Source organism: Protopterus annectens, chromosome 2.part0 (assembly GCF_019279795.1).
Source record: "Protopterus annectens isolate FY-2018-M chromosome 2.part0, PAN1.0, whole genome shotgun sequence".
NCBI classification, from domain to species: Eukaryota; Metazoa; Chordata; order Ceratodontiformes; family Protopteridae; genus Protopterus; species Protopterus annectens.
This window is the reverse complement of record NC_056728.1, coordinates 442,670,402-442,697,369: the sequence shown is the minus strand read 5'-3', so window position 1 is coordinate 442,697,369 and position 26,968 is coordinate 442,670,402. Positions and strand designations below refer to the sequence as shown.

At 40.4% G+C, this 26,968-nt stretch overlaps 1 protein-coding gene across 3 annotated transcripts in view; it reads right to left on the bottom strand.

Moving 5' to 3' along the window:
* CEP78 (centrosomal protein 78) overlaps positions 1–26,968 on the bottom strand; it is a 1,514,071-nt gene that overhangs the window by 1,311,931 nt on the left and 175,172 nt on the right. For all 3 annotated transcript variants that reach the window (XM_044060872.1, XM_044060873.1, XM_044060875.1), the window contains exon 3: positions 8,958–9,223. In XM_044060872.1, coding sequence (XP_043916807.1) covers positions 8,958–9,210 — 253 coding nt within the window. In that variant the 5' untranslated portion in view covers positions 9,211–9,223. The remainder of the gene's footprint in view (positions 1–8,957; positions 9,224–26,968) is intronic.

Here is a 26,968-nt window from a genome sequence, read left to right as displayed (position 1 = left end):
TAAAAGCACTTAATAGATGCTAGTTTAATATTTAGTAGTATTCAGTGGATATAGCTATGTTATATGTATATTCTTATTTATTCTCATTTTTATAATAACTAACATATTCTGGTTATTTATTGGTTATTTATTAATTCTATGCCCCTTAAGGTTTTCCATCTGTCGTACAGGACTGACTTAAAACAGTATTTTAAAGTGGCATTTTAAAATAGTGTTTTTATTTAGATATAGATTGCATGTATATATTTATGTTATGAATTGTATTTATTTACATTACTTATGGGTTAATAGGATACTTTTAGAAATTTTGTAGGAATGTATCCATGGATTCATCTGGGTATGGTCACTTTAAATATTTAATACTGACTAGCAGGAGGAAATGAAATAATTGCCAATATTTACTTAAAGCCTAGTATTGCCTGTGATATTTTATCTGATGAAGTCTCTTTTTAACTTAATCCAAGACAAAAGCAGTTATCTTTTATAAAATAAAGTTTATTCATGGTTTTCAAGGAGAAGAGAATGTGTCTTGCTTGCTCTGCACTTGCTAACATTTGGATTTATCAGTTTACTTGGTTTTGGTTTCGTTTTGCATTTTAGAGCAGCAAGATGATGATGAAAAGCTGGTGACTCTTTCTGAATTTTTTGGTGGTGCTAATTCACAACCTTAGAATTCATTCATGGGTAAAATGTGCCTTACTGAAGGCACTGTCAACACTCATGGAGGTTGTGCATTGGTCTGCATGCAAATTAGAAATGGCCACTATACGAAACCTGATGGTTGAATAGCAGATTCCTGTTCAAATATCTCTACCTAATATTGCAAAACCTGGTCTAGGGGTGCAGATTTTGGGGTCTAGCCCTCTCCAAGACTCCCCACTGACTAAGCTCTTCATTTTCCCATCACAGGGTTTTTGAGATGATCTCTAGGTTTTCAATGTGAAGTAAAGATGATTTTCCACATTTAAATTTCTAAAAGCAACACAGATACCTTGAAGACATTAATGTTCTTGTGGGACAGACAATTACAGGTCAGTAACCTCGGATTCCACTCCAGAATGTGCAGAGCCAGCAGGATGAAATCATACCTATCTGGGTCAGTAGGGATTCAAGAGGTTAAGATAGATCTTCACCTTTTGGGCTTTCTGAATGATATTCAAAACGAAGGGGCATCAGCAAGCAGGCACACAGAAGACTTTGGATCTAAGTCTCTGTCATACAATTTTTCACCTTGTTGTCTTCTGCTGAAATGAGGAAAAATTAACTAGGGCAATTTGTTTTTGTTGGTGACGTGAAGACATCTGTAACTAGGTGACCCTCACTTGTGGAATATTCTGTCTACTGTTCTTTGGCCTGGGGACTATTCATTGGACAGCAGCAGGATCCTTCTCAAGCAGTCCATCAAGGTCTTAATCTGCACTGTAATGAAGGCGGCCATCAGAAACACAGTTTGGGCAATGACTTAGTCACTTAACCTGATTGCTTACCTACAGAGAGGAAGAGAAAGAGTTCTTCCTTGCTTGATGATACACCAGGTCACTGCCATGTTGTCCAGGTGAATGACTGAATGGTCTTAGGGAAAGTAGCCTTTAAAAGCCAGCAAGGACAACAGCAATGCTCATATAATTCTAGCATGTTGACATGTTCATAGGTATATACTAGGCTAACGAACACACCAGGGCCTTTATAAGCCTAGCCATATAACCCAACCCAACTGAGTCCACTTGTAAGATGCATGTCTTAATGGGGGGTATGTTTGTTAAGAGGTTGCTAAAAAGTTATGTGGGGGAGTATGTTAGTTAGGGGATGTTTACTGTCAGCCTCTGTCTATAACAGACATGGGGGCAGCCACAGGAGGAATTTATGATTACCCATCAAGATTATGTTTGAATAAGATTAGGGATGGACTCTGCTTCGTATGGATGGGGAGCCTATTACAGAGCATGAGGATCCTTTGAATCACATATCTGTCTTACCAGTATGTTCTATTTATGCTGCAAGCAAAGTTCATATCCCTGGATCTAGTGTGTCCGGTGCTGCTTGTTTTGTGGATGTGCCAAAGCTCCATTAGAGCCGGATCTAAAGCTGTTTTATACGCCACTCATTTCGTCTCTCAACAACCCATAGTAGACCAAGTAGAGAGACAAGGCTCTAAGGCTATCTGTAGAAAACAGTAGGTTAATACCCTGGACTCTCTTGGAGAGGAACTTCTGTTGGCATTCCAACTGTTGCATATGTCTAGGCAGGTACATGTCAAAGGGAGCATTGTACTTAATGATGGGTCTGATAAGGGAAGAGGAGAGTGGCACTATAACTTCTGTGGACCTGATGCCATAACCTTACTTATAAGCTGGTTGACACAGAATTACTTTCTTACTACTTTGGCTACACGTTGGTCAAAGGCCAGATTACAATCTACATATACTCCCAGATCCCTGACTACTGGGTCAATTGTTTAGAGTGTCTTTTCAATAGAGTACTTTGCCTAGATGGACATTTCCCAAAAGGCACTTAATGTCCTTCTTTGCATGGAGTTTTAATTCATGGCTTTGACAATGATCATTTGTCTGTATTAGACCCTCTTGCAGGATGTTAGTGTTAAAGGGAGAATTTATGATAGCTCCCAATTTGTAGTTGTCTGTCAACTTGGTGAGACAGAGGATCTTGATATTAGCCTTGCCATCGAAGAAATAGATGCCAAACAGGAGTGGGCCCAGCACAGAGCTGGTACTCCACTGGTAACCTGCCTCTTGGTGGAGTTGGTCTCATCAATCCTGACTTCTTGGGACCTATCTGAGAGCCAACTGGCAATCCAGGGAGTTGTGTAGGGTTTCATGCCGGGGTTTATATTTTTAGGGATTTCACAAGGGATGGCAGGGGTGGAGTGAGGGGTAAAGTTTGAGCTGAATTTGTCAGCCAGCAGATTCACTATGTCACTCTGCTCCATGAAGGTGCTACCATTTGCTACCAGTTCTGCACACTGTTGCAGATTACCTTTGAGGTTTGAGACATAGCTGTAGAAGGCCTTGTGGTTGACTTTAGCCTAAGAAGCTATCTTGACCTTGCAATTGGCCTAACTGAATTTAATTATTCCTCTTAGTTTCCTGTTTAGTTTTTATTACTGAGCACTTGCCATTATGAGAGCTGGTATTTCTGACTCTGACCATGACTTTTTTCCTTTTGTTAAATACCCTGTTAAGATCAGGAATACACCAGTGTGGTTTGTTTTTGGGATTTATTTTGGGCTTACTTCTGGTGGGTAAAGCATTCTCTATGCAGTCATTTACATGTTTGTACAGTGTTTCTGTGAATAGCTCTGCATAGCCTGTTGTGAACTCTGGGTTGGACAGGGCACTGAATTCTAACAAACTGTCGCTTAATAAGACATAGTTTGCTTTAGAAGAGTTTCTAAATGCAATAGGTTTTGCTGGGTTTTCCAGGCTGATTTTTATTTTGAATGAGACAGCATTGTGATCCAACATCAGTAGTGAAAATGCAAGATGTTGGGGGTGGGGGGTGGGGGCAGGACTCTCACATATTGGTGAGAACTCAGTATGTCTGAACCTCTGGCTGAAGTGTGCACTAATTGATCAACGGCATTTGTGTTAATAAAGTCCAGGAAACGTTGTGCCTTCAAGGTGAAGGCAGTACACGTTTCCAAGTTTACAGAGCAACAGTTGAAGTATCCCATGAATACAGTGCTTGGCTGGATGGCAAGTGCCTACAGTATGTCTAGATATGAGCTGTTGGATTCTTGAGACATAAATGGTGACCTATAGCTTGCTAAGATATGGCAAGGGACTCTAAGGTGATATGCAAGTGGATGAACTCCAAGGTATCATCCTGTTAAATTAACCTTGAGGTATACTTGTGGGTAATATAGACCTAGAGCACTTTCTGCAGCTTTAAACAACGTCTTGACAAAGGCACATATCTCTATATTCTCCAGAGTGAGGACAGCTTGTAGAGTGTGGAGCTTCTTGTTAAGGATCCTAGCACTGAGCAGCAACACTATTCCTTTGGGTTTTATTTGCTAAGTTGGTAGGTTTGTCACTTTGGCATGCCTATTTTAAGCTTCTGAGGTGAACATATAAATGGTCCAGATAGGCCAGTGTTCTGTCTTGGCTAATAAATTTAAACTGCCTCAACAGATACTCATAATGGGACCAAAACCTTTTAGCCATCTGGCCCTGGAATTGCTCTCCCCAGCAGATGTCATAACCAAACATAATGACATAGGGATTTGAAGCAGTGTGCCTTGGATTACATTTAGCAAAACAGAACCATCATAAAAAGTTTTATTTACAAGAGTCTGTAACTGAGATGTGCTTTGGTATATGATACTCCTGCCAACATTACTGGAAACAAATTCCCCTCTAAAGAAGCCTCATGTGGATAGCAGCTGCCACATATGTTAAACTCTTGAGGACCAGAAGTACCACGCCTCCTCAGAACTGGAGTAAATTGTATAGGCAGGCAGACTGAACTGAATTTTGTCCTCTAGTAAAAAAAGCATGCAAGGTAAAACAAACACAAACAAACAAACAAACACACACACACACACACACACACACACACACACACCAAAAAAAGGGTGATGCTCTACATCAAGTGTGACTTTGTGTTTGACTGTAACACCTGGCTGACTGAACAGTCTGCTGAAGAACCAGGACAGATGGTCCACCTGGTGCAGCTGAAGGTCAGCAGTTAGTCAATAATCTAGTTATGAGAACATTTTGCACAATAGCAGCCTCCTGCATACTGCTACCATAGTCATGTGCTTTCTGAACACTGTATGGGATGTGGGAAGATAAGAGGAAAGGCTCATGAACTGGTACGGATTGGCTCCGATGGAGATCCAAAAAGCACATCCAATTTTATTGTAACAGGCAAGGGAGAACTGTTTCCACTAAGACCATTCAGAACTTAAAGGTAACTACCTGCTCATTTAGGATGTTGAAATCCCAAATTGACCTACAGTCCTTCGCCTTTTTTTCTGGCACTCAAAAAAAAAAGAGTAGTAACCTTGACTTCTCTGGGTTTTTGGGACCTCATAGATGGCTTTTTTATGGTAGTCTTATGAAGGATATTCTGTAACCTGTGTAAAATATGCCCTGAGTGATCATAGACCACTCATGCTACATAGTTGAGGGACACTCTCCACCCAACGGTTTTCAGACAGAAGTAACTAGAAACATTTCTGGGGTACTAGTGCCCTCCCATGTGATGGCTGCAGCCTTCTGAGAAATGGCAGGTGCCTCATTCCTTGGTCTCATGTTTATTATGAAAGAGGCCTTGATTCTGGCCACTTCTCGAAACCTCCCTGCGAGTCTACTGCAACCCACACTGAAACCACATTCAGCACTGGATCTTCTGGATCTTGTTGAAAGAACACTGTGTTGGTTCAGCTGTCACAGACTTGCCTTCTCCTCTATATTTTTAGGTGCTTGCCAAACTTGTGCCCAGACTAGAGAGGTTCTGTAAATAGGGTGTATATGAATGCTGCCTTGATGTCTACCATAATCCACACCTAGACATCACAATGCCTGGAGTCATGGCTATAGCCAAACTCTTAGCTGTGCTGCATAAAACACAGACTATGTTGTGACAGACCATGTGGTTCATTCGATCCAAGGAAACATTAAATTGCTCTTTCTGTAGCTTATCCGGTAACTCCACAACCACATGCAGCATTCCATCAGTGACCTCTCACTGGAAATACAACATGAGAGTTATGCAGTTAAGTACCTTCAAGGATAAGAATAAAGTGGAGGACAGAAATACATGCGTCCCAGCCCTTTCACAACCCTGTCCATCATCCTGAACTCCTTGCCTGATGGATAGACAAAGAAGCTCTGGAATGTAACAAACCTCTTTAGGGCTGGTACCAAAACAATCACGTCTGGCTTGAGAAAGTTATAACCATACTACAACTCCCTAGACAGATGAAAAATGTCAATAGACTTCCTGGTTACTGGGGATACTGTGTCTGGAGCATTCCATGCCTCTTTGGTGGCATCACTGAGGACATCCACTCCAAAAAATTTGGAAAGTAAATGTGCATGCCTGTTGCAAACTACCCTGGGGATAAAGGATAGGGTCTATGAGCCACCCTCCCTTCTCTAGCATAAGTAGGGGGTCCTCTTCTGAACCTTTGTCATAAATAAATAAATAAATAAATAAAATTAACATTTGTTGACCGGGAATATCCACCTGGGTCATAAACCCATTTTGAGCAGAGGCCCGGGGTGAAAAGCTCCAAGTCATACATGCAACTTACGACATTGTACATGGACAAGACAATAGCAGGTATTAAAGTAGGGATTACATAAATAAATGAATACAAATAAGTACATTTTACATGAATGACAACAGCAAATATTAAAGTGCACATTACATAATTAAATAAATACAAAATAAGCACAGTAAGGTAGATACAATAATAAGACAAAGACATGCCTGTTACAAAGACATGCATCTGGAGCATTTCTCCCCAGGCCTCCATTGAAAATTGGCTTAGTTCCAAGTCAGACTTTCTCGGTAAACAAATGTTAAATAACAATAAATAAAACATGTACTAGGCAATACTGAATAGGGTCATTTTTTTTTTGTTTTTTTTAATAATTTAGATCCATAATGGGGACTCCACAAATGAGTCAATGTATTTGGGCTTTATATGGGGCCTTACATCCCTTGGGAAGGCTCTGTCAGAGGATGAGGAAGCTTTCTTCTAGGCTTCTTGTGGCAGATAAGCCTGCAAAAGACTTATGGTGTTTGAGACATGGCCTCATCATCCACAACATGTGCACTAAGCACCAGAAGTACATGCTGGGCCTGCTGCAGTGGTTTGCTCCAAAGATGAAAACACTCGGTGCACTGGTACTGGACTTACCAATGTCAATTCTGACCATATCAGCTCTAGCAGTGATTACTGTGATGCACAGTGGGCAGTGGGGAATAAGGGTAAGGAACCTCATATGCTGCATAGGTCATAGCAGATCAAGTCAGTTAGGGCTGAAGACTAAAGCTGTGTAAGTCAGAAATGCTGATATTGACAGCAGCCCCAGTGTGAACAGCTCCACATAATAAAATGCTGCCTGGACCTATGCTGGAATAATAGACACAGAACATCAAGGCAGGAGAAGCATCAAGATCGGGTCGATATGGTGCTGTAGCAGGTTTTCTGTCAAAAATGTGGAACAATATCACACTGACACTAAAGCTGCTTATAGTGGGAAAAGGACAGAAAAGGTGGATCAGTAAAGCTCTCCCAATGCCTCTTAACCAAAGAAGCAAGAGACTGTATGCTCCCCAACACTTCTTGTTCGATTTCTCAAATGGCCTTTACAACTTTTCATAGTCTAGTTCCTGCACCAGGGATATAACACCAACAGAAATAGTCTCTGCTTGATTCTTTGGCACCAAGGTGAGAGGGACATATGAAGTCTCCAGGTTTACTTTCTCTCTGTTGATGCTAGAGCCCTGTTTGCTGCAGGTCAGGCCTGTGCAGACGCTGGGACCAATGCCAACTTAGGAACCAGCTTCTGGCCTAATGTTAGGTGCTTTCTGAGGACAGCCTTAAACTGCTTCTTCAGCCTTTCCTGGGCAAAAGGGCACTGGTAGATAGAAGAGACTTCATAGAATTCTGATGTAAAATCCTTCTCTGGAACTGGTTTCTTTTTTCTGTTTTTCATTACTTATTAGGCATGCCAATAACTTTTTTTTGATTGCCCTATTAAAATCCATAACACCCACAATACATTTGGTGATATTATACTCCTTCTCAAAAGGGTAAACACAGTGCGACTGCTTGTCTGTGGGAGTGATGTGCAACCACAAGGGTGTGGTGCCAAATGAGAAATACTACATCTGCCAAACTGGAGAGGGGGGGGGAGATAAAACTAGCAAAAAATCCAGTAAAAGGAAAAAAAATAAGAAATAGGGTTACATGTTGCTGATGATTCAAGGATGTAGTAGTAGTTGTAATAGTAGTGCTAAAAGAAGCAAACTTTTTCAGTAAAAAAACAAACTCTTACCAATAAAACATCAAGACATTTTCTCTGTGCTTAAACTTTATTCACAACACCAAAGAAATGTGATAACCCCTAAAAAGTGTGACTGCAGCAGGGTGAGAGAGCAAGTAGCCTAAAGACATCCAGGTGTTAAGTGACCCTAATGCCTGCACCATTCAGTCCCACTAATTAACAGAGACAAATGATTTTGAATCAGATATTAGATCAAATTATATATGTGCATTATTCATGTCTTACAAGTATCACTCGGCTTCTGAAGTTTTGGCACCTGAAAGTATTGCACAAGCAGAGGTTACCACTTTTGGCACTTTGCACTAACAGATTAATTATCCTACCTTCTATAGTCAACCCTTGTATGACTCTCTCAAGTCCACTTCCAAATCTACACAAATGGCACTAAAACTAATAATCCAGTTATGCCTTTGCACAGAAACTACTCCGATGTATTATGCATTTACCATTTTTTTTTTCATTTGTAGTAGTAGGTGAACTTTTACTCGACAGTATTCATAAATTTGTTAAAGCTAATGCAGTACAAGTGCTGAACCTAACTGGTTATAATGAATGATCCATTTTACACTTTTGTTGGGTAGTGTTTGCGCTCCATTTTCTAAAGATAAACCTACCCTACAGTTGCACTTGTAAACTTTTAAAAATTTACTTATTTTTAATCATTCAATCAGATTAGTTCTTAAATTCTGGAAAAAGAGAACTCTGGTCACACACAAAAAATAAATAAATAAATAAAAAAATAAAAAAGACAAAATGCATCTATTGTTAAAGCACAAGTATACCTGAACAAAACAAAACAGCGTGGTAAAACACAGCAAACAAGGCTAACATTCTGCAGTGATTAGATAACACTTGTCCACAACCTTGGAAAAAGAATATTTTCTGAAAATGTCATTAAAATAAAGAATGAACCTGAATCTCCAAGGCCAGGCTGATGAAAACTTCTCACAGCAACAAAATGCAAATGTTTGTTGATACTAAGTGTATTTAAAATGGGTGCCCAGTCAGCCACTCGCAGCCTGTCTCCAGTTATATCCAGGATATCTTGATTCAAACTAGCTTTTACAGCTGGTACTGGTACAGTGTCTTGAAGAGCACAAAGGTAGTCATAATGAGCCTGAAAATCCATTGCTCCTCGACGGCGTATCTGGACTGTGTCAATCATGTCTGCTTTAATTCTGTAAGGAGAAAGCAAAGCACACATGAAAAACATATTTATGGGGAGGGTAGGACAGAACTACTTCAAAACACAAACAAAAACAGTTTTGGTATGTTCAGTACTTTTACTCATCTTACACCAATATGGCTAAACAGCTCCCTTCATCAATAATCAACCCTAAATATCTGTTGCTATCTTCTTGTACAAACTCGGTTTCCATATTTTATTACATAACCATGATTAAAGTAAAATACAGGCTAGAAAATTCATTTATCAAAAAAAAAGGCAATGACCAATTATTCAATAAATGATCTTTAACACATGAATTAAATGAAGGAATGAAGTGTGGCAGTGGCACACGATACTAAATACTGGAGATTGCAACCACAAATAAAATCAAAATGTGCCTATGAACAACTATTTCTATACACTAAAAAAATGTAACAAAGATGCAAGAAACAAAAGACATTAATGCAAAAACATCGTGTTACTAAAGTATGTAAAAGCTCCGCCAAAAGAAACTATTTGCCAAAATGTACAAAATGAGTTTACAATCAAATATACTGCATTTATTGTGAAATGGGATTTATGGTATGGAGTGGATCAGGCAGGTCGCACATCTCTGCTGCTCCACCCCCAGTTCTGCAAAAATCATATTTTTGTTGTTTGTAATATAATTCTGCCAGCAAAGCTTGCAGGAACAGATCTGTGAAAGAAAATTTTTGAATGACAAAGAAAGGGAAGAAAAAGCAGCAGCAGGATGTTAAAAATCTTCCAGAATTCCCACAAAAGGCAACAAATACAGCATTCCTCCAATAAACAAGGGAGGGAGATACAGCTCGAGAGAGGGAAGTTACACTGCAAGATGCATTCCTGGAAGGCAAAATAATGAATATAAAGTTGGAGAATTATATAAAAAATGATAATAATAATAATAATGAGATGAAAGTGGTAAATGAGCATTCTGACATGTTACAAAATCTTGTGCAAGAAAAAGAAGTCTTGAAAACAAACGTAGCAGCCTGAGAGTTAAGAATGGAATTGTTAGAAGCAACAGTGGTTGAAAAGGAGGACATAGCAAAGAGGAAAATAGAATCAGCAGAATAACAGCAAACGTGTACAGGAGAGACTATAAAATGCACAGATGGAAATGTTTGGTAGAATGAGTAAAGTGTCCGGAACAGATTTGTTTATGAAGGGCTCACAGGTAGCCCCAAACCAAAAATGCTTACGTTTCAAACCTATGAACTAAAAGGAAAAAAAAGCCTCATCTAGACCATGGAAGCCATGGGCTTAAATTTATGTGGTGAAAAAAGGGTAAAAGTACATCAGGACTGTTTGGTGGAAATCAGAAGGAAATGAGCTGTTTTTATACCTGTGCAGGCACACTTCAAAATTAAAGTATATGGATATAAAATGTTTTTCCCTAATATAATAAAGAGTTTTCCTGCCTGGGGAGAATAAACATTTTCTTCATCAGAGGAAGCAATGGCAGCACTTGAAAATGTGCCAGTACCGGCTCCAAATGCTGTCAGAAGTTACAGGATTTAACGACATATGAGCAATATGCTCATACAAAAGTTCCAAATATCTGGTGCAGTGAGAATTAACAGAAGACCACAAACCAAATGGAAAATGCACCAAACAAGCCTGTATACAAACTCAGTTTATTGCAGTAAAAACACACAGTGTTTTTACTGCAATAAACAGAGTTCGTAAACAGGATTGTTTGGTGCATTTTCCATTTGGTTCATGCTCATAAAAAAGGTAATGAGGTGTCATCAAGGGAGCTTTTACCTGTATTCAAAATATAATGAATAGACATTATGCAGGAAAAACAGCAAAGGGGTTGAGGAACAACAGTGCAGTGATTTGTTGTGCTAGCTCAGGTGGAGTAAAAACTGTGTGCTCTTTATGTATCACCCTGTAGAAACTATAATCCAGGGGTGTCCAACCCACGGTCTTGGACAGCAAGTAATACTGTGGGGATACTGCCCCCACAGGACTGCAAACTGTACTCTGTACTTAACATTGTTATATGAATTGACCCGAATGCATGGCAATTCAGTACAGTACTTCATCTGGGTGGGGGTGTTAGAATCTGGCAGGCACTAGGAGCCAGGACTGTGAGGTCAGCAGCCTGTCAATACTTGACGCTGCTGATTAGTTCTCTTGCTCTCCCATTCTCTTCCCATGCACTAGTTGCGAAACAGAGAGAGTGGAGAGACAGCAATCAGGTTAGTCATTTCTCACAGGTTTACTTACTCGTTTGTACCTGCATTACTGTACGCTAGTATAATAGATTTAACTACATTAGCATGGAGTTTCTGAAATGCTCATTCATGCATTACGCTACAGCAGTTCTTGCTCTTAAAAACAGAGATAATGTGCTGAAATAGAAACTTACTATGGTGTTTCCTTACCCTGCGTGAACTACTTGCCGATTCAGTATCCATTTTATTGAACTCTAGTGCAAACCATCACTCATTTGAAGCACAGTATATAACGTTTGTACCTGGATTACTGTAGGCTAGTATAATAGGTTTAATATTAGTATGGAGTTTCTGAAACTCAAGCGCTGAAGTAAAATCAGGGACCTTCAGTGAAATCGGGAACAGTGGAGAGCAATAACCACAACAACATTTCTGCTGTTTAACCCACAGCACCCTTATACAGTATGACAGCAGTCCCCCAACCACCAGGCCGCACAGAAACAATAGCAAACTTTTTATGTTGGCTGCCCAAATGTGTGTGTGTATGTATGTGTATGACTTTGTTTATGAGTGAATGCGTGTATGAAAGCAAAGGAGACTGTGTGTGTGAGAGATCGAGAGAGAGAGTGAGAGTGATCTTGTGTGACTGAATGCATGTATGAAAGCAGAGGAGACTGTGTGTGTATGAGAGACAGTGAAGAGTGAGATTGATCGAGCCATTATTTTACACTCACTAAGCAGTGCTTTTGCTGTTTAGCGAGTGTAAATTAAAAATAAATGAAACTGAAAAAAGTGTGTGATTGTGTGTGTGAATGTTTCTGGCTGCATGTGAGTGAATGCATGCATGAAAGCAGAAGAGACTTTGTGTGTGTGAAGAGTGATGGCGATCCCTGGCAGAAGCAGCATCACATACCTCATACCTCTCAACCTCTAGGCACAGGAAATCTGGACAGAGCCACAAATAATGAGGGACAAACAAGCAAAAATAAGAACACATTTTAAATATTGCTCTTATAAACTTAGAAAGTTGCTAGAACAACAGGGTTTTCATTAGCATGCATCATCTGAAATATGAAGTCTGAAACTCAAATGCCTGTCATTATTTAATTACTTCAATCCCCAGGCATTTTCCATAAAACTGCACATTTTATGAGGTAGAGGCCAAAAATCTGGACATTCTGCAAAATCTGGACAGTTGAAAGGTATGCTCTGTTGACTCTTAGCTCAAGTATCTGGATAAACCTAAAATAAAAGGGGGACAAAGGCTCAAAATAGGAACATATTTTATTTGATTATTAGGATTTGTGTTAGCATACATTTTCTGAAACAGAGGTGTGCGTGTATCACTGTATTTATTTTTCATAACTTTATGCTGCTTATATACATTTCAGTCTAACCAGATACAGGGAGGCAATGTATTTTGGGGTATGTTGATAATTTCCTTTTTTTAACATAATACACTGACAGGTTCAACCAGATGCTAGTGGTCTGTGTGTTTTGGGGGCTGTTGACGAGTTTCTTTTTTTAATATTATATCTTGGCAGGGTTAATCAGATATACGGAAGTAATGTGTTTCGGGGGCTGTTCAGGACTTTCTTTTTTAAATATAATACCCTGGCACATGTCAAAGAGATGCTAGGTATGCACTGTGTTTTGAGGGGCGTTTGTGGATGACATTTTTTTTCTTTTTTACCAAACGCCTTTTTTCAGGGTTAGTCAAGATACAGTAGGATGGTTGGTCAATGTTTTGATGTTGAAACAAACTCTACTCTTGCACAAGTATAGTATGTCTTGGTGAACTGAAGTAAGATCATGTGCAACTTCCTGGCTATATAATGTGAAAGAAATACAGTAACGTAACCGTGGTCTTTTATTTTCATTATTTTAAACCTTGTAATTAGGCATTTATTATTACATTTATTGCTTGAATGCACCTAGAGTACAGCCAGGAGATAGACTTTGGTTGCCAGTGGCAGTGAAGCAGTTAACTATATTATATATTTTATATGTGGCCCCAAGACAATTCCTCTTCACTCAGTGCGGCCCAGGCAAACCAAAAGGTTGCACACCCCTTGTTCAGATAGGAAAACATTGCTCTGTTAATCCACTTATCCTGCAAAGACTACAAATAAAACTGTAAACTATAACTGGGAAAGTAACATGTTAAAAACACAAGTTAATAGCAGTGGAAATGTACAAAAGGAAAGGCTGTAACTTTATTTAAAAAATGTCAGCTAAAGTTACTGCATTAGAGCATGTGGGTAAAATTTTGGGAAAACAAGAGTTTCAACCATGTACAATAACACGAGATGCTTTCAGATTGTAAGTAAATGAAGTGCATTTTAAACTGTAAGAATATGCAGTGGGGAAGATGTAAACAACCAAAGCACACAGACATTGCTATAACCTATGGAGAGGAGACCATTGCAGCAGAGAGTTTAGGACAAGGGAAATCACAAGCAGAACTGAGGCATGAGGTAACACCAGTGCAAACTGAAAGCAAGTCGCATGAAGCAAACTATTTCATGATGGGTAAAACTTAGTTAAAATGTTGACTGCAACATAGTATTTTATTGGTCATGTAGTAATAATTCTGTAAATCTGCTAACCTGAAATTAAATTGGCAAACTGATGTTCTGATTCTAAGGTGTCAAAATGTATTTTAAAATAGGAAAACAATTTGGTGTGGTGAAACAAGCAGACAGAGCACACAAGCTAGGTGGGGGATCATGCCACTCTGACATAGGGACTATGAAAAGTAAAGCTACTTGGAGAGCTGATGCATGAATGACCTTCAGTTCAAACTAAAAGAAGTTGCAATACCGCCAAAAAATATTTATTAACATTTGATTACCATGAAAGTCTGACTGGGTAGAAGTGAATTTTCAGCAGTAGCCCGGGGAGAAAAGCTCCAAATTATTACGAAACATTTTAAGAACAATAATTTTACAATCTTCAAAAATAAAACAAAAAGATTTTCAGTTTAAATTATAAGAAATTATACATAACATAAAAATGGTTAAAATTCGATACAAAGTATACAACAATCATTTAATATTTAGAGAAACTTTAGACAGTTTGTAGAGAAAATAAAGGTAAGTTAGTCAAATACAAATAGGAATTGCAAAACAAGGAGGGACAAACAGGCTTATGGTCTATTTACACAGAAAGTCAGGGAAGAGAATTATATAGCAGTAAGGAAGTGAAGTGGGGAGACTAAAGAAGTATAAGGAATGAAAATATCCTTGTTCACATTTAGGGATATAGTGTATCCTTCACTGGAGCAAGAACAGAGTCAGATTTAAGCCAGGAAGTCTTTCAGAGTGGTTTTGAAAGACAGGAGAGAGGGTATAGACCTGATGGATACAGGTAAGGAGTTCCATGCCTCAGCAACCTTGTACTGGTACAGACAATGCCCAACAGATTTGCTAGGCTTGTAGACGGACAGGAGTTTTTGGTCACTGGATCGCAATGAGCAACTAGAAACTTAGTTGTGTGGAATGTTTTTTAGTGCTGGATAGGCAGATGGATGCTGGAAAATGTTATAAGTGGTAAGAAGTTGTGTATATGTTAGTTGATGTGGCAATTACCAGTTTAGGCTTTCAGTGCTATACAGTAGTGGGTCCTGAAAGGGGTATGTGCTGCAAATTTAGCAACTTTGTTATAGCATTGTTCAAGCTTTAATTTGTGAAGCCTGGAAGGCAGTAAGGATGGGAGCACCATAAAGAATGCGGGGAGGAGACAAGTAGTGGCAAGTGTAGCTTTAGTTGCATCAGTGAGAAAGTTTTTGGCTCTGTAAAGCATCCCCAGGTTTTGATGAGTTTTTCTTATGCACTTTTGCATATGCAGCTCAAATGCAAGGTTGTCATCTACTATCACCCCTAATAGTTTGCTATGAGAAGTGACTTCAATGGTTGTATTATTACGAAACAGAACTTTAAATTTAGTTTTTTCATGAGAGCGCGGTTTGGGGGGAAAAAGTAGTTTGGTCCTTTTTGGGTTGAGCATGAGTTGTGAGTTATGAAGCCATGTTTCAGTGGATGTTAAAGATTCCCAAGTAATTTTCTGGAGGTGTAACATGTTGTCAGATGTGCATATGAGTGGAATCATCTGCATATTGTATTAGGGTGGCCTGTTGTGTGGAATATTAGAGGGTGTTGGTGAAAATGTTAAAGAGGAGGGGACCAAGGATAAAGACTTGTGGTACACAAGTGGTGACTGGGAGGTAAGGAGAGTACAGAGTGCCATTTTACTGACTGATACCTATTAGACAGTAGCTTCTGAATCACAGGTGGGCCTACAGAGACCTAGTGACGGCATTTTAAGCAGAAGTTTGCTGCGACAAACTGTGTTGAAGGCTTTGGACAAGTCTAGAAATAAGGAAGAGGCAAGTTTGCTATTATTTCTAGCTTTACTGACAGTATCTATATAGGTTAGAAGGGCAGTGCTAGTACTATGGGAAAGATGGAAGCCATGTTGTGCAGCGGATAAGAGTTCTTCCTGTAGAAAGTCTCGCTATTTGTTTTTGAATAATTCTTCAAGTATTTTGGCAAGGGGAGATAAAATCGCTATAGGTCTAAAGTTATTAAAGTCTGTTGAATTTCCTCCTTTGTGCAGAGTGATAATGTGCGACTTTTTCCAGAGAGAGGGAATGTGGGATCCCTGGATTGACCTCGTTGTAAAGATTGAAACAGGATAGACAATGCTACTGGCTTTTATTTTTGGGTACTCACTTAGAAGGTCATCAGCCAAAGAAGAGCACAATTTAAAGAGATGTTTTATATAGGATGTGGGCACAGGTTTGAAAGTGAAAGTAGACGTGGTGATATTTGGTTGTTGGGCAGGGTTAGGATTAGATATTGAGGAATCCTTAGTTAGAGATGCTATACTATCTATAAAATAAGAGTTGAACTGGATTGTAGTTTCGAGTAGTGAGTTATCGGGAGAGGGATTTGGGTTGAATTTTTGGCAGGGATGTAAGATTTCCTTAATGGATGTCCAAAATTGTTTAGAGTCGTGTTTAGTATTATTCTGAAAGTTGTTATAGTATAGTTTTGCCTTAATTTATTTGCTTTTTGGTAAGACTGAGAAGCATTCTGAAGTTTTCAAGATATTGAGGTATTTTATATTTTTGCCATTCTTTCCATGCTTTTTCTCTATCCTGAATTAGCATTCTACTCTTTTTGGATAGCCAAATTGCATTATTTGTTTTCATTCTCTACCTTCTAGGAGGTGCAAGGCTATTAAGAATATTTAAAAAAGTTGTAATGAATTCAATTACAGCATCATCTAAGGGGAAGATTTTAGGAAGTTTCAGTTAATAGATGAAAGTGTAGTAATGAACATTTCTGGGTTAAACTTGGAAAGGTTATGTGTTGTTTTATAAATATGCTGTTTAACTGGATGTGTGAGATGTCTAATCATATAGATTGGGAGATGATCACCGAGAGACTCTGACATTGTACCTGTGAAGAGTATTTGCTAATGTCGCTATGGTCTGATACTAGGATCCAGTCTAAGACAGAATTTGGTGTCTTACTATAATTTGTAGGTCTATTAATTAGTTTTGTGAAACCATACAAGTTCATGCTAGCTACAGGGGAGTTAAGAGTCTATGTGCAATCAATTGCTAGTCACATCACCTACTGATTTTTTTTTTCTTCTGGAAATACTATGGATATCCAGTGTAGGATATCTTCCAGTATAGCTCTACTGTCACCACGGGGGACATAAAGGACAGTAATACATGTTTGTTTATAATTGTTTATTCTGAGGAAAGCAATAAGAAGCTCTGCTGAACTGAATGCTGGTGTGTGTTTGCTGTAAGGGGAAATGTGGTAGGCACTGGGAAATATTAAAGGAATGCCACCACCTTTCCTCTTTATATGGTCATTACAGATGACATTAAAGCCAGGAGGTATACCTTCAGAATCATTTATGCTGAGTTTAAGCCAAGTTTCAGTTACAAATGTAAATGTTAACTGAAAAATGGTAAATATTTACCAAAAAACATATGTACTTAACTATGACAACAGATCTGTGTTGTCTGTTTCCGTCCTTTCTCAACTGATGTGTTTCGGATCCAACCTTGGTTCAGACTTCAGCCACTTTTCCAGATTTTAGGATCCATACCTCAGGTTCCTTCCCTTACCTGTAATTTCCCCATCCCCAACATTACCTCAGATCGAGTTTGCCTGCAATACTACGATAAAGCAACACAGATTAGCACAGGGCAGACAGACTATAAAAAAGAATTCTGCTCTGGAGCTGAAAGAGCTAGACACCCTGCCCAAATACCCTAAAATAAATAAATAAAATAAATAAATAAAAATGATAAATAAAATAAATAAATAAAAATGGCAAGCCAAACCGTCCTAACACAAGCCAAAATGGTGAAATTCTTCCACAAAATGGAAGGAGGGAAAGGGAAGTTGAGGAAGGACAGAAGTAGACAACATAGATCTATTGTTACAGTAAGCACTTTCATATCTAATGTTGTCTTTTTTCACCCATTCCTCAACTAAGAAGACAGAGTCCCCAGCTACTTAGCTCCAAGAGTGCTCTCATAGAAAGATGTTCCAGAAAATGGCAGAAACAAAAGCTGCTCTATCTCTGTAAAGTAAATCCAATTTATAGTGAGAAATGAAGGTATGAACATTATACCAGGTGACAGCAGCACAAATGTCATCAACTGAGACCCTAGAAGAAAAGGCCAAAGAGGTAAAACCGATCTTGTCAAGTGTGCCTTAGCCAGTTTAGGTTGAATCAAACCAATCTCCTTATAAACACAGGAGATTAAACTAGTCAACAATCTAGCTAAGGTAACCCTTGAAACACCTTGTCCTTTCTTAGCCTTAAAAAGCACACAAACATCTGATCCGACTTTCTGAAAGGCTTGGTTTGGTGGAGATAGAAAAGTAATTGTGTGTGGATATCCAACAAATGCAGCATGTATTCTCCTTTATTAGGAAAATCCAGAAAGAAAACTTGCTAGATTACTGTTTTGATGGAGTGAAGTCTGTATGGCTACTTTAGACAAAAGAAAAAGAGTTGGTGCATAAATGATACCCTGTCCTTGTGAAAAATATATGGAGGTTGGGAAGACAGGACTTGGAGTTCTGATACTCTCCTAGCTGAGGTAATAGCAACTAGGAATAGAGTGTTCCATGTTGTGACGCCCGTGCACTGGCCCAGTAATCAAGTAGCCTCAACCCCCACCACTAGCACCAGTGAGGGGCGTGCACATTGGGAGGATAAGTACACAGTAAAGTCCAATTTTCTTTAAGAGCACAGAGATCACAGTCCGTCTGGGGATGGGTTCGCCCTTTCTCTCCAGATCCCCAATAAGACTCCTCACTGGCGCAACTATAGGGTTCAGATCTCAGCAGAGTAGTCAAGCCAAAACCACTGGTATCCTCTCTGTCCAACCAGTGCTTCGTGTCTCTGCCAAAGTAGCTGACACACACACACACACACACACACTTTGAGATTTGGTTTATATACAAACAAAAAATGAACCACAAGTTGCAACCACAACCACAAAAAACAATATCTTCAACGCAGCTCCGGTACAATTAAGGCTGTCTTGTATACCCAAGCACCTAAACGGTCCTGTAATAATCCAATGTAAACGGATGGATGTTGAAAATTAAATAAATTTATTATAAAGAACACAAAATAACACAAAATAATGAATTATAAAACTTAAACAATATTAAAAGGTAACTGATTAAGCGCTTTCATCTCCATGCGGAGACTTCTTCAGAATGTAGTTGCCTTCCAAAAAATCCATCTTTTATATAAACAATGTTTGTAAGCCATTGGCTAAACAAAATAACATGATGTTATTTTGTTTAGCCAATGGCTTACAAACATTGTTTATATAAAAGATGGATTTTTTGGAAAGCAGCTAGATTCTGAAGAAGTCTCCGCATGGAGATGAAAGCGCTTAATCAGTTACCTTTTAATATTGTTTACGTTTTATAATTCATTATTTTGTGTTATTTATAATAAATTTATTTAATTTTCAACATCCATCCGTTTACGTTGGATTATTACAGGACCGTTTAGGTCTGTGGGTATACAAGACAGCCTTAATTGTACCGGAGCTGCGTTGAAGATATTGTTTATATACAAACACACAGACACTCCTGGGGAAGGTTGGCACAGGATCTCCATCTATGCCCCCTTCCGCCGAGGCTATAAGGTAGTAATCCACTGCCACCAACTACCCTTATCAGCTACTATCAGACCCTTACCAAAGGGTGTCCAATTTTACTGTGTAATGTTATTATCCAATTAGCGTGATGAACAGCAAGGCTACTGGAGTGGCTTTGTACAGTATCCCCAAATACATGCATGTACTCTAGAGCTTAAATTATCTCTACACAAAACAGCCACAGTTGAAAGGTTTAAAAATATGTAATAATAAATAATAAAAACACCAGACAATACTTCTTACTTCAACACAATGACAATACAGAGTTCAGAAATCACAGGAAAATGCTTTAAAACAATACTGAAGGATAGTCTGACATAAATATAGTAAACAGCTAAACTAATCTGGCTATATCTATCTAGCTATAAGAGAAATCACTGTTCTCAATTCTACTTACAGACAGAGCATCAAGTGCTGGTGAGTGGATATTCTTACTAGATCCAAGACTCAATACAAAATGCTCTTCTTTCTTTCTGTCCTTAAATTGATAATACACAGTACTGCTGAGTCATTTCAGATTACATCATTCTTGACACTTCTCTAATTTAGTTACCCAGGCTTACAGAAATTAAAATTTTAACATTTCTTTTTTTGTAATCTGCACCTGCAGGAAGCCACAGCAATAAAAGAATCTTTACATGTAAAACATAATAATTATCTCGTCTTAAAACAACAGAACGAACTTCTAGCCCAGACATCCTGTCTCCGAGCTTGAGATCAAACACAGTTGTAAAATCCCTCACTTAACAGCTTTCCTCCAGCAGGATGCAATGTGGTTACAACTTTGAAGCTCAGAACATAACACAACTTTCTTACATTTGTTACACAAGCCTGTGGCTCATATAAATATTTACAAGGACATAGAATTATTTACAAAATTCTATCTAGCTAGGCTGGCAGCCTTCACATACCCCCCTCCCAAAGAACTCAAGCTAGTTTTTGCAAGTGACCTTTGAGAAACGTTGCTCGAGAGGGTTAGGTCTGAGTATACCTTACCCCATTCCCTGTCTTGAGTGCCTATCTGCGTTGGCATTGCTAATCCCACTGCGGTGCTGCACTGACATATCATATGCTTGCAACCCAAGGCTCCACCTTAGTAACTTGGCATTTTGCTGGCTGGCTCGATGTAACCGCATTAGGGATTGTAATCTTTAACTAAAGTGAATTTCCTTCCATACAGATAAGGCTGAAGTTAATGCAGTGCCCACACTATGGCTAGACATTCCTTTTCTACAGCTGAATAGCATTCTTCCCTGGGTTGGAGCCTATGACTGAGATAAACTACTGGGTGCTCTTCTCCCTCTGAAGAAATCTGGCTAAGTACAGCCCCCACCCCATGGTTTGAAGCATCCACCTACACAACAAGTTCTTTGCTGCAATCTGGACTGGCTAACACAGGGGGTCCTCCCAAAGCTTCTTTAAGCTCCTGGAATGCCTGCTTACATGCTGTGGTCCACACTATCTTATCTGGCCTGTTTTACCTAGTCAGGTCTATGAGAGGGAGCAGCTACGGTACTATAACTGAGGACAAACTTTCTGTAGTACCCTAGTGTCCCCTAAGAATGCTCTCACCTGCTTTTTGGTAACAGGTGTAGGGCATGCCCAAATGGCTTCCACTTTGGTAGGTTCTGGCCTGATCTTACCACTCCCCACTCTATGTCCCAGGTAGGAGACCTCTGCCATACCCACCTGAGATTTGCTGGGCTTAATGGTCAACCCTGCCCTCTGTAGTCTGCCCAGCACCTCCCTGACATGCAGAAGGTGCTCTTGCCAAGAATGGCTGTAGATGGCAATATCCTCTACGTAAGTAAGAGCAAACCCTCCTGCTCCTACTAGGATATGATCTACCAGGCTCTGAAAAGTCGCTGAGACATTTTTCACCCCAAAGGGCATCTTTGTGAACTTGTGCAAGCCAAAAGGAGTCACAAAGGTTGACCTCTCTCTAGCAGTGGGAGTCAAGGGCTCCTGCCAGTAACCCTTGGTAAGGTCAATGATGGTAAGATACTTAGCCCCACCCAGCTGCTCTAGAGCTTCATCTGTCCTAGGCATGGGGTAAGCATTTGACTGTGCGAGACTATGTAATTTCCGTAGTCCACAAAGAACCTGGTGCTGCCATCCTTCTTTGGCACCAGCACCACTGGGGAGACCCAGGGACTGTTGGACTCTTGAATTATCCCTAGTTCCAACATCTCTTGTATCTCCTCCCTCAGAGTCTGTTTGACTCTCTCAGGCACCATATAAGGGGCCTGCCTAGTGGGCCTTTTGGTTCCTGTATCCACCTGGTGCTGCACCAAGTGGGTGCACCCCGGTTTCCCAGTGAACATGTCCCCAAACTCCTATAACACTGCTCGGATTTCTCGAACCTGGCTAGGAGAAAACTGCTGGGACATCATTACCCCCTTTCACTGAGGTGTTAGTCCGAGCCTCACTGAGATCATCAGTCACCAGATCTCCCTCAGGCACCTCCTGCAAGCCACTGCAAATACTCAGCACAAGGGCCTCCCTATCATGGTAAGGTTTTATCATGTTAACATGGTACAATTTGTGCTCCTGCCTAGCAGTTCCACCATGTAGTTAACATCACTAACCTTCCTTACCACCTTGTAGAGTCCCTCCCAAGCTGCTTCTTGCACCTTGTTGCGTCTGTCAGGAATGAGAACCATTACCTGCTGCCCCACAGCATACTCTCTAGCTCAAGCATTCCTGTCATACCAGACCTTTTTCTGTTGTTGAGCTTCTGCCAGGTTCTCCTGGGTCAAGCCAATGAGTTCCCTGAGCCTTGTCCTAAAGTTTAGGACACATGCCACAACAGACTCCTTGTGATATTCACACTCACCCTCCCACTCATCTTAAATTAAATCTAGAGGTCCCATTAACCTATGCCCATACAGCACCTCAAAGGGTGAAAAACCTGTGGATTCCTTGGGCACCTCTCTATAAGCAAAAAAAAATGGGACAAATATTTGTCCCACTCTCTCTTAAACTGGTCTGCAAATACCAGTAGCATGGGCTTGAATGTAGAGTTTAACCTCTCAACAAGACCATTAGTCTGGGGATGGCAGGGGGCAGACTTTAGGTGCTTCACCCCACAGTACTTCCACAGACAAGCCAAAAGGTCTGACATGAAATTGGCACCTCTGTCGGTCAGTATTTCTTTTGGGAAACCTACCCTGCTGAAAATCTCTAACAAAGCATTTGCCACCTTTTTTGCCTCAATGGAGGACAAAGCCACTGCCTCAGGGTATCTTGTAGCATAATCTACTACCACTAGGATATACTTTTTCCCTATAGAACGTGGAGTACTCAGAGACCCCACAATATCCATCATTACCCTCTGAAATGGCTCCTCAATCACAGGCAAAAGCATCAAAGGAGCTCTCACCTTGTCTCCTGCCTTGCCTACCTTTTGGCGCTGCTCACACGTCCTGCGGTACCCTGTTACATCTCTGGAAATTCCAGGCCAATATTCTGCATAATACATCTCTCTGTACATTTTATGCCCATATAACCTGCAAAGGGAATATCATGGGCTATGACTAGAAGTGCCAGCTGGTAGGCTCTAGGCACTACCAACTGCTGTATCCTCTCAAATTCTACCCCTCCCCTCAGGGGTCAGCTCTCTACACAGTAACCCTTTGTCCCAGTATACAAATTCCCCCTTCCCTTGAGAATCAGGTGCCTCACTAGCTACCTGCCTCAGGCCTTGTAGTGTAGGGTCTGAGAAATGAGCCTGTCTCAACTCTCTCTTTGTAACTCTTCCCAGCTCCCCTTCCACAGGATGTCTGGCATCCTCTGACAGCAGTGGCTCACTGTCAGCCTGGGTACGACTACTCAACTCTGCCCTTTGCAGTCACTCTGTCCAAGGAAACATCAGTACCCACAAGCAGCTGTGGCTCACCTTCAGTCTCACTGCTGCAGGGTAGCTCCCTCCCTGAAGTAACCACCTCACCAGTCCTGGCTGCAAGTGTGCGGTCTGTCTTGGTCTCCCCCAGGTTACCAGATCCCTCATGCTTGCCTCCAAGCCTGACTGTGTGTAACTGCATGAGCACATGGTACTGCATTATCACAATCATTCCCTATCAGGACATCTGCTGGGATGTCCTCAAACACACCTACTTGCTGGCTTCCTTTTCCACCCTTCCAGTCAAGGTGAACCCTAGCCAAAGCTATTTGGAATGGGGTCCCTCCTAAAGCTCTAACTGGAATAGACTGCCCAGGCAAGTAGTGCTCCTCCGTAACCACTGCAGGCTTCAAACTGGTTATGTCAGAGGCTGTGTCTCTCTTAGCAATGGCCTCTGTGCCATTCACTACAATAGGATATAACCTCTTGTGGTAGTACACTTGTTATCTCAAGACAACCTACTGTTGGCATTTTGTCCTTCCCACTTACTGGCTCCCACACCTTTTGTTCCCCACCTTGCCTCCATGGACATCTATATGCTACATGACCCCACTGGTTGCAGTCAAAACATTTAACCCTAGGTCCTGGACGTGTACCTGGACTAGTGGCTTCCCCCGCTACTGTCAGATTCTGTTGTGGCAGTCTGGGCTGCCCACCATGGGTTCTTTTAGACCCATGAGCAGCAACAAGTGTCCATTTCCTGTGTAGTGATGCCCTGCTTGCTAGGTATAGGTCTCCCTTCTTCCCCAACTCATCTGAAGTAGCACATTGCCTATCAGCTAACCAGATCCTCATGTCCTCAGGCAAAGTGCTAAGGGCTTGTTCTCTCATGAAAATGTCTGCCAGCCTTTCAAAAGGGGTGACCTGATATCCACTCACCCACCGATGGAAAAAAGTGCTTAGTTCAGCAACATAGTCACACACACTTTCATCTGCCTTGCGTCTATGCTCACAAAACATTTTCCTATAAGCTTCAGGTGTTAGCTTAAAAAATTCTATCAAACAATTCTTAACAGCAGTATAATTAAAAAATTAATGATCAGATAGTTTAGACAGCACAGTTACAGCTTTACCATGGAGTAAGGGGGTCAGGAACCATACGCAGAGCCTTTGGTCAGCATCATATTGTTTACATACCCTCTCAAACATATGAATGAAACTATCAAAATTATTCCCATCTGTAAATTGTGGAAGAAATTTACTGATCTTTTGTGCTTCTGGGGTCCAGTTACTCCCTTCCTCATTACCTCCATAACTCTGGCGAGGAGTCAGCATTTCCTTTTCATGCTGCCTCTGCCTCTCCTTCTCCTCAGCTTCTATTTCTAAATGCCTGGCCTCCAACTCAATTCTCTTTAGCTCCAGATGGATTTTAAGTCCTCTGTAGAAAGGTTGAGCTGTCCATTCTCTGAGTGTTGTACATCTCCATGGCCAGTCTGATCTTCTTCCTGGTTGCTATTTCCTGATGCAGCTGTAACCAAAGCTGCAATCATGTCTGCTTTAATCAGGTTTCCATGCACCAGTCCTTCAGCCTGGCACATATCTGCCAACTGGCTCCTTGTCAGCTTGCCATACTCCTCTGCTGACATGCTTGCCTGCTCTCCCTGACCATCTAAGCTAACAAAAGAAATAAAACAATTGTGATCTGAACTCTGAATGTTCACTGCATGGCTGATTTAGAGTACAAAAACACCTTCAGGTGATCACTGTACACAAGCTACAGGAATTCACTATCCACACCACTACAAGCCAATTAGCATGTGATGTGGATAACTCACCACTATCAAACAACTAATATTTGATGTGGATATCCCACCACTGCCAAACAATTAATATGCGACTCCCGTGCGCTGGCCCAGTAATCAAGGAGCCTCAATCCTCACCACTAGCACCAGTGATGGGCATGCACATTGGGAGGATAACAAGTAAACACACAGAAAATACAATTTCCCTTAAGAGCACACATAAATAAGTCAGTTTGGGGGTGGTTTCTCCCTTTCTCTCCAGATCCCCAATAAGACTCCCAACTGGCACAGCTGCAGGGTTCAGATCTCAACCGAGTAGTCAAGCCAAAACCTCCGGTACTCTCTCTTTCCAACCAGTGCTTCGTGTCCCTACCCCAAGTAATTAACACACACACAGGCACACGCGCGCACACACACTTTGAGATTTGGTTTATATACAAACACACAGACACTCCTGGGGAAGGCTAGCACAGGTTCTCCAGCTATGCCCCCTTCCGCCCAGGCTATAAGGTAGTAATCCACTGCCACCAACTACCCTTATCAGCTACTATAAAGGCCCTTACCAAAGGGTGTCCAATTTTACTGTGTAATGTTATTATTATCCAATCAGTAAGTGTGACGAACAGCAAGGCTATTGGAGTGGCTTTGTACAGTATCCCCAAATACATGCAAGTAGTATAGAGCTTAAATTATCTCTACACAAAACAGCCACAGTTGAAGGGTTTGAAAATATTTAATAAAAACACCAGACATCACTTATTACTTCAACACAATGACATTACAGAGTTCAGAAATCACAGGAAAATGCTTTAAAACAATACTGAAGGATAGTCTGACATAAATATAGAAAACAGCTAGACTAATCTGGCTATATCTATCAATCTCTAAGAGGAATCACTGTTCTCAATTCTACTTACAGACAGAGCAAGCAAGTGCTGGTGAGTGGATGTTCTTACTAGATCCAAGACAGGATACAAAATGCTCTTCTTTCTTTCTATCCTTAAATTGATAACACACAGTACTGCTGAGTCATTTCTGACTACATCATTCTTGACACTTCTCTGATTTAGTTTCTCAGGCTCACAGAACTTAAAATTTTTACATTTCTTTTTAACAATCTGTACCTGCAGGAAGCCACACCAATAAAAGACTCTTTACATGTAAATCCTAGTAATTAACTCTTGTCTTAAAACAACAGAATGAATTTCTAGCCCAGACATCCTGTCTCCGAGCTTGAGATCAAACACAGTTGTAAAACCCCTCACTTATCAGCTTTCCTCCAGCAGGGTGCACTGTGGTTACTTTCTGAAGCTCAGAACATAACACAATTTTCTTAACATTTGTTACATAAGCCTGTGGATCATATTAACATATACAAGGACATAGAATTATTTGCAAAATTCTATCTAGCTAGGCTGGCAGCCTTCCCACATGTCATAAATTTTAAGTCCACCTTAGCAGCAGGTTCAAAGGGAGTTTACGTTAAAGCTTAGGGTAAAACAGTCACACCCCAAAGTGGAGTAGGATCCTTAAGGGGATCTCTAAGTAAGAAGGCAAGTTTAAGAAAAGCTTTACACAACTTGAGTGAAACCAAGTATGATTCACGCCAGTATATGAAAATATGAAATTGCTGCAAGCTGAGTTTTGACAGCGGAATGACTAGCTACATTGTGGAAAATGGAAGTGAGAA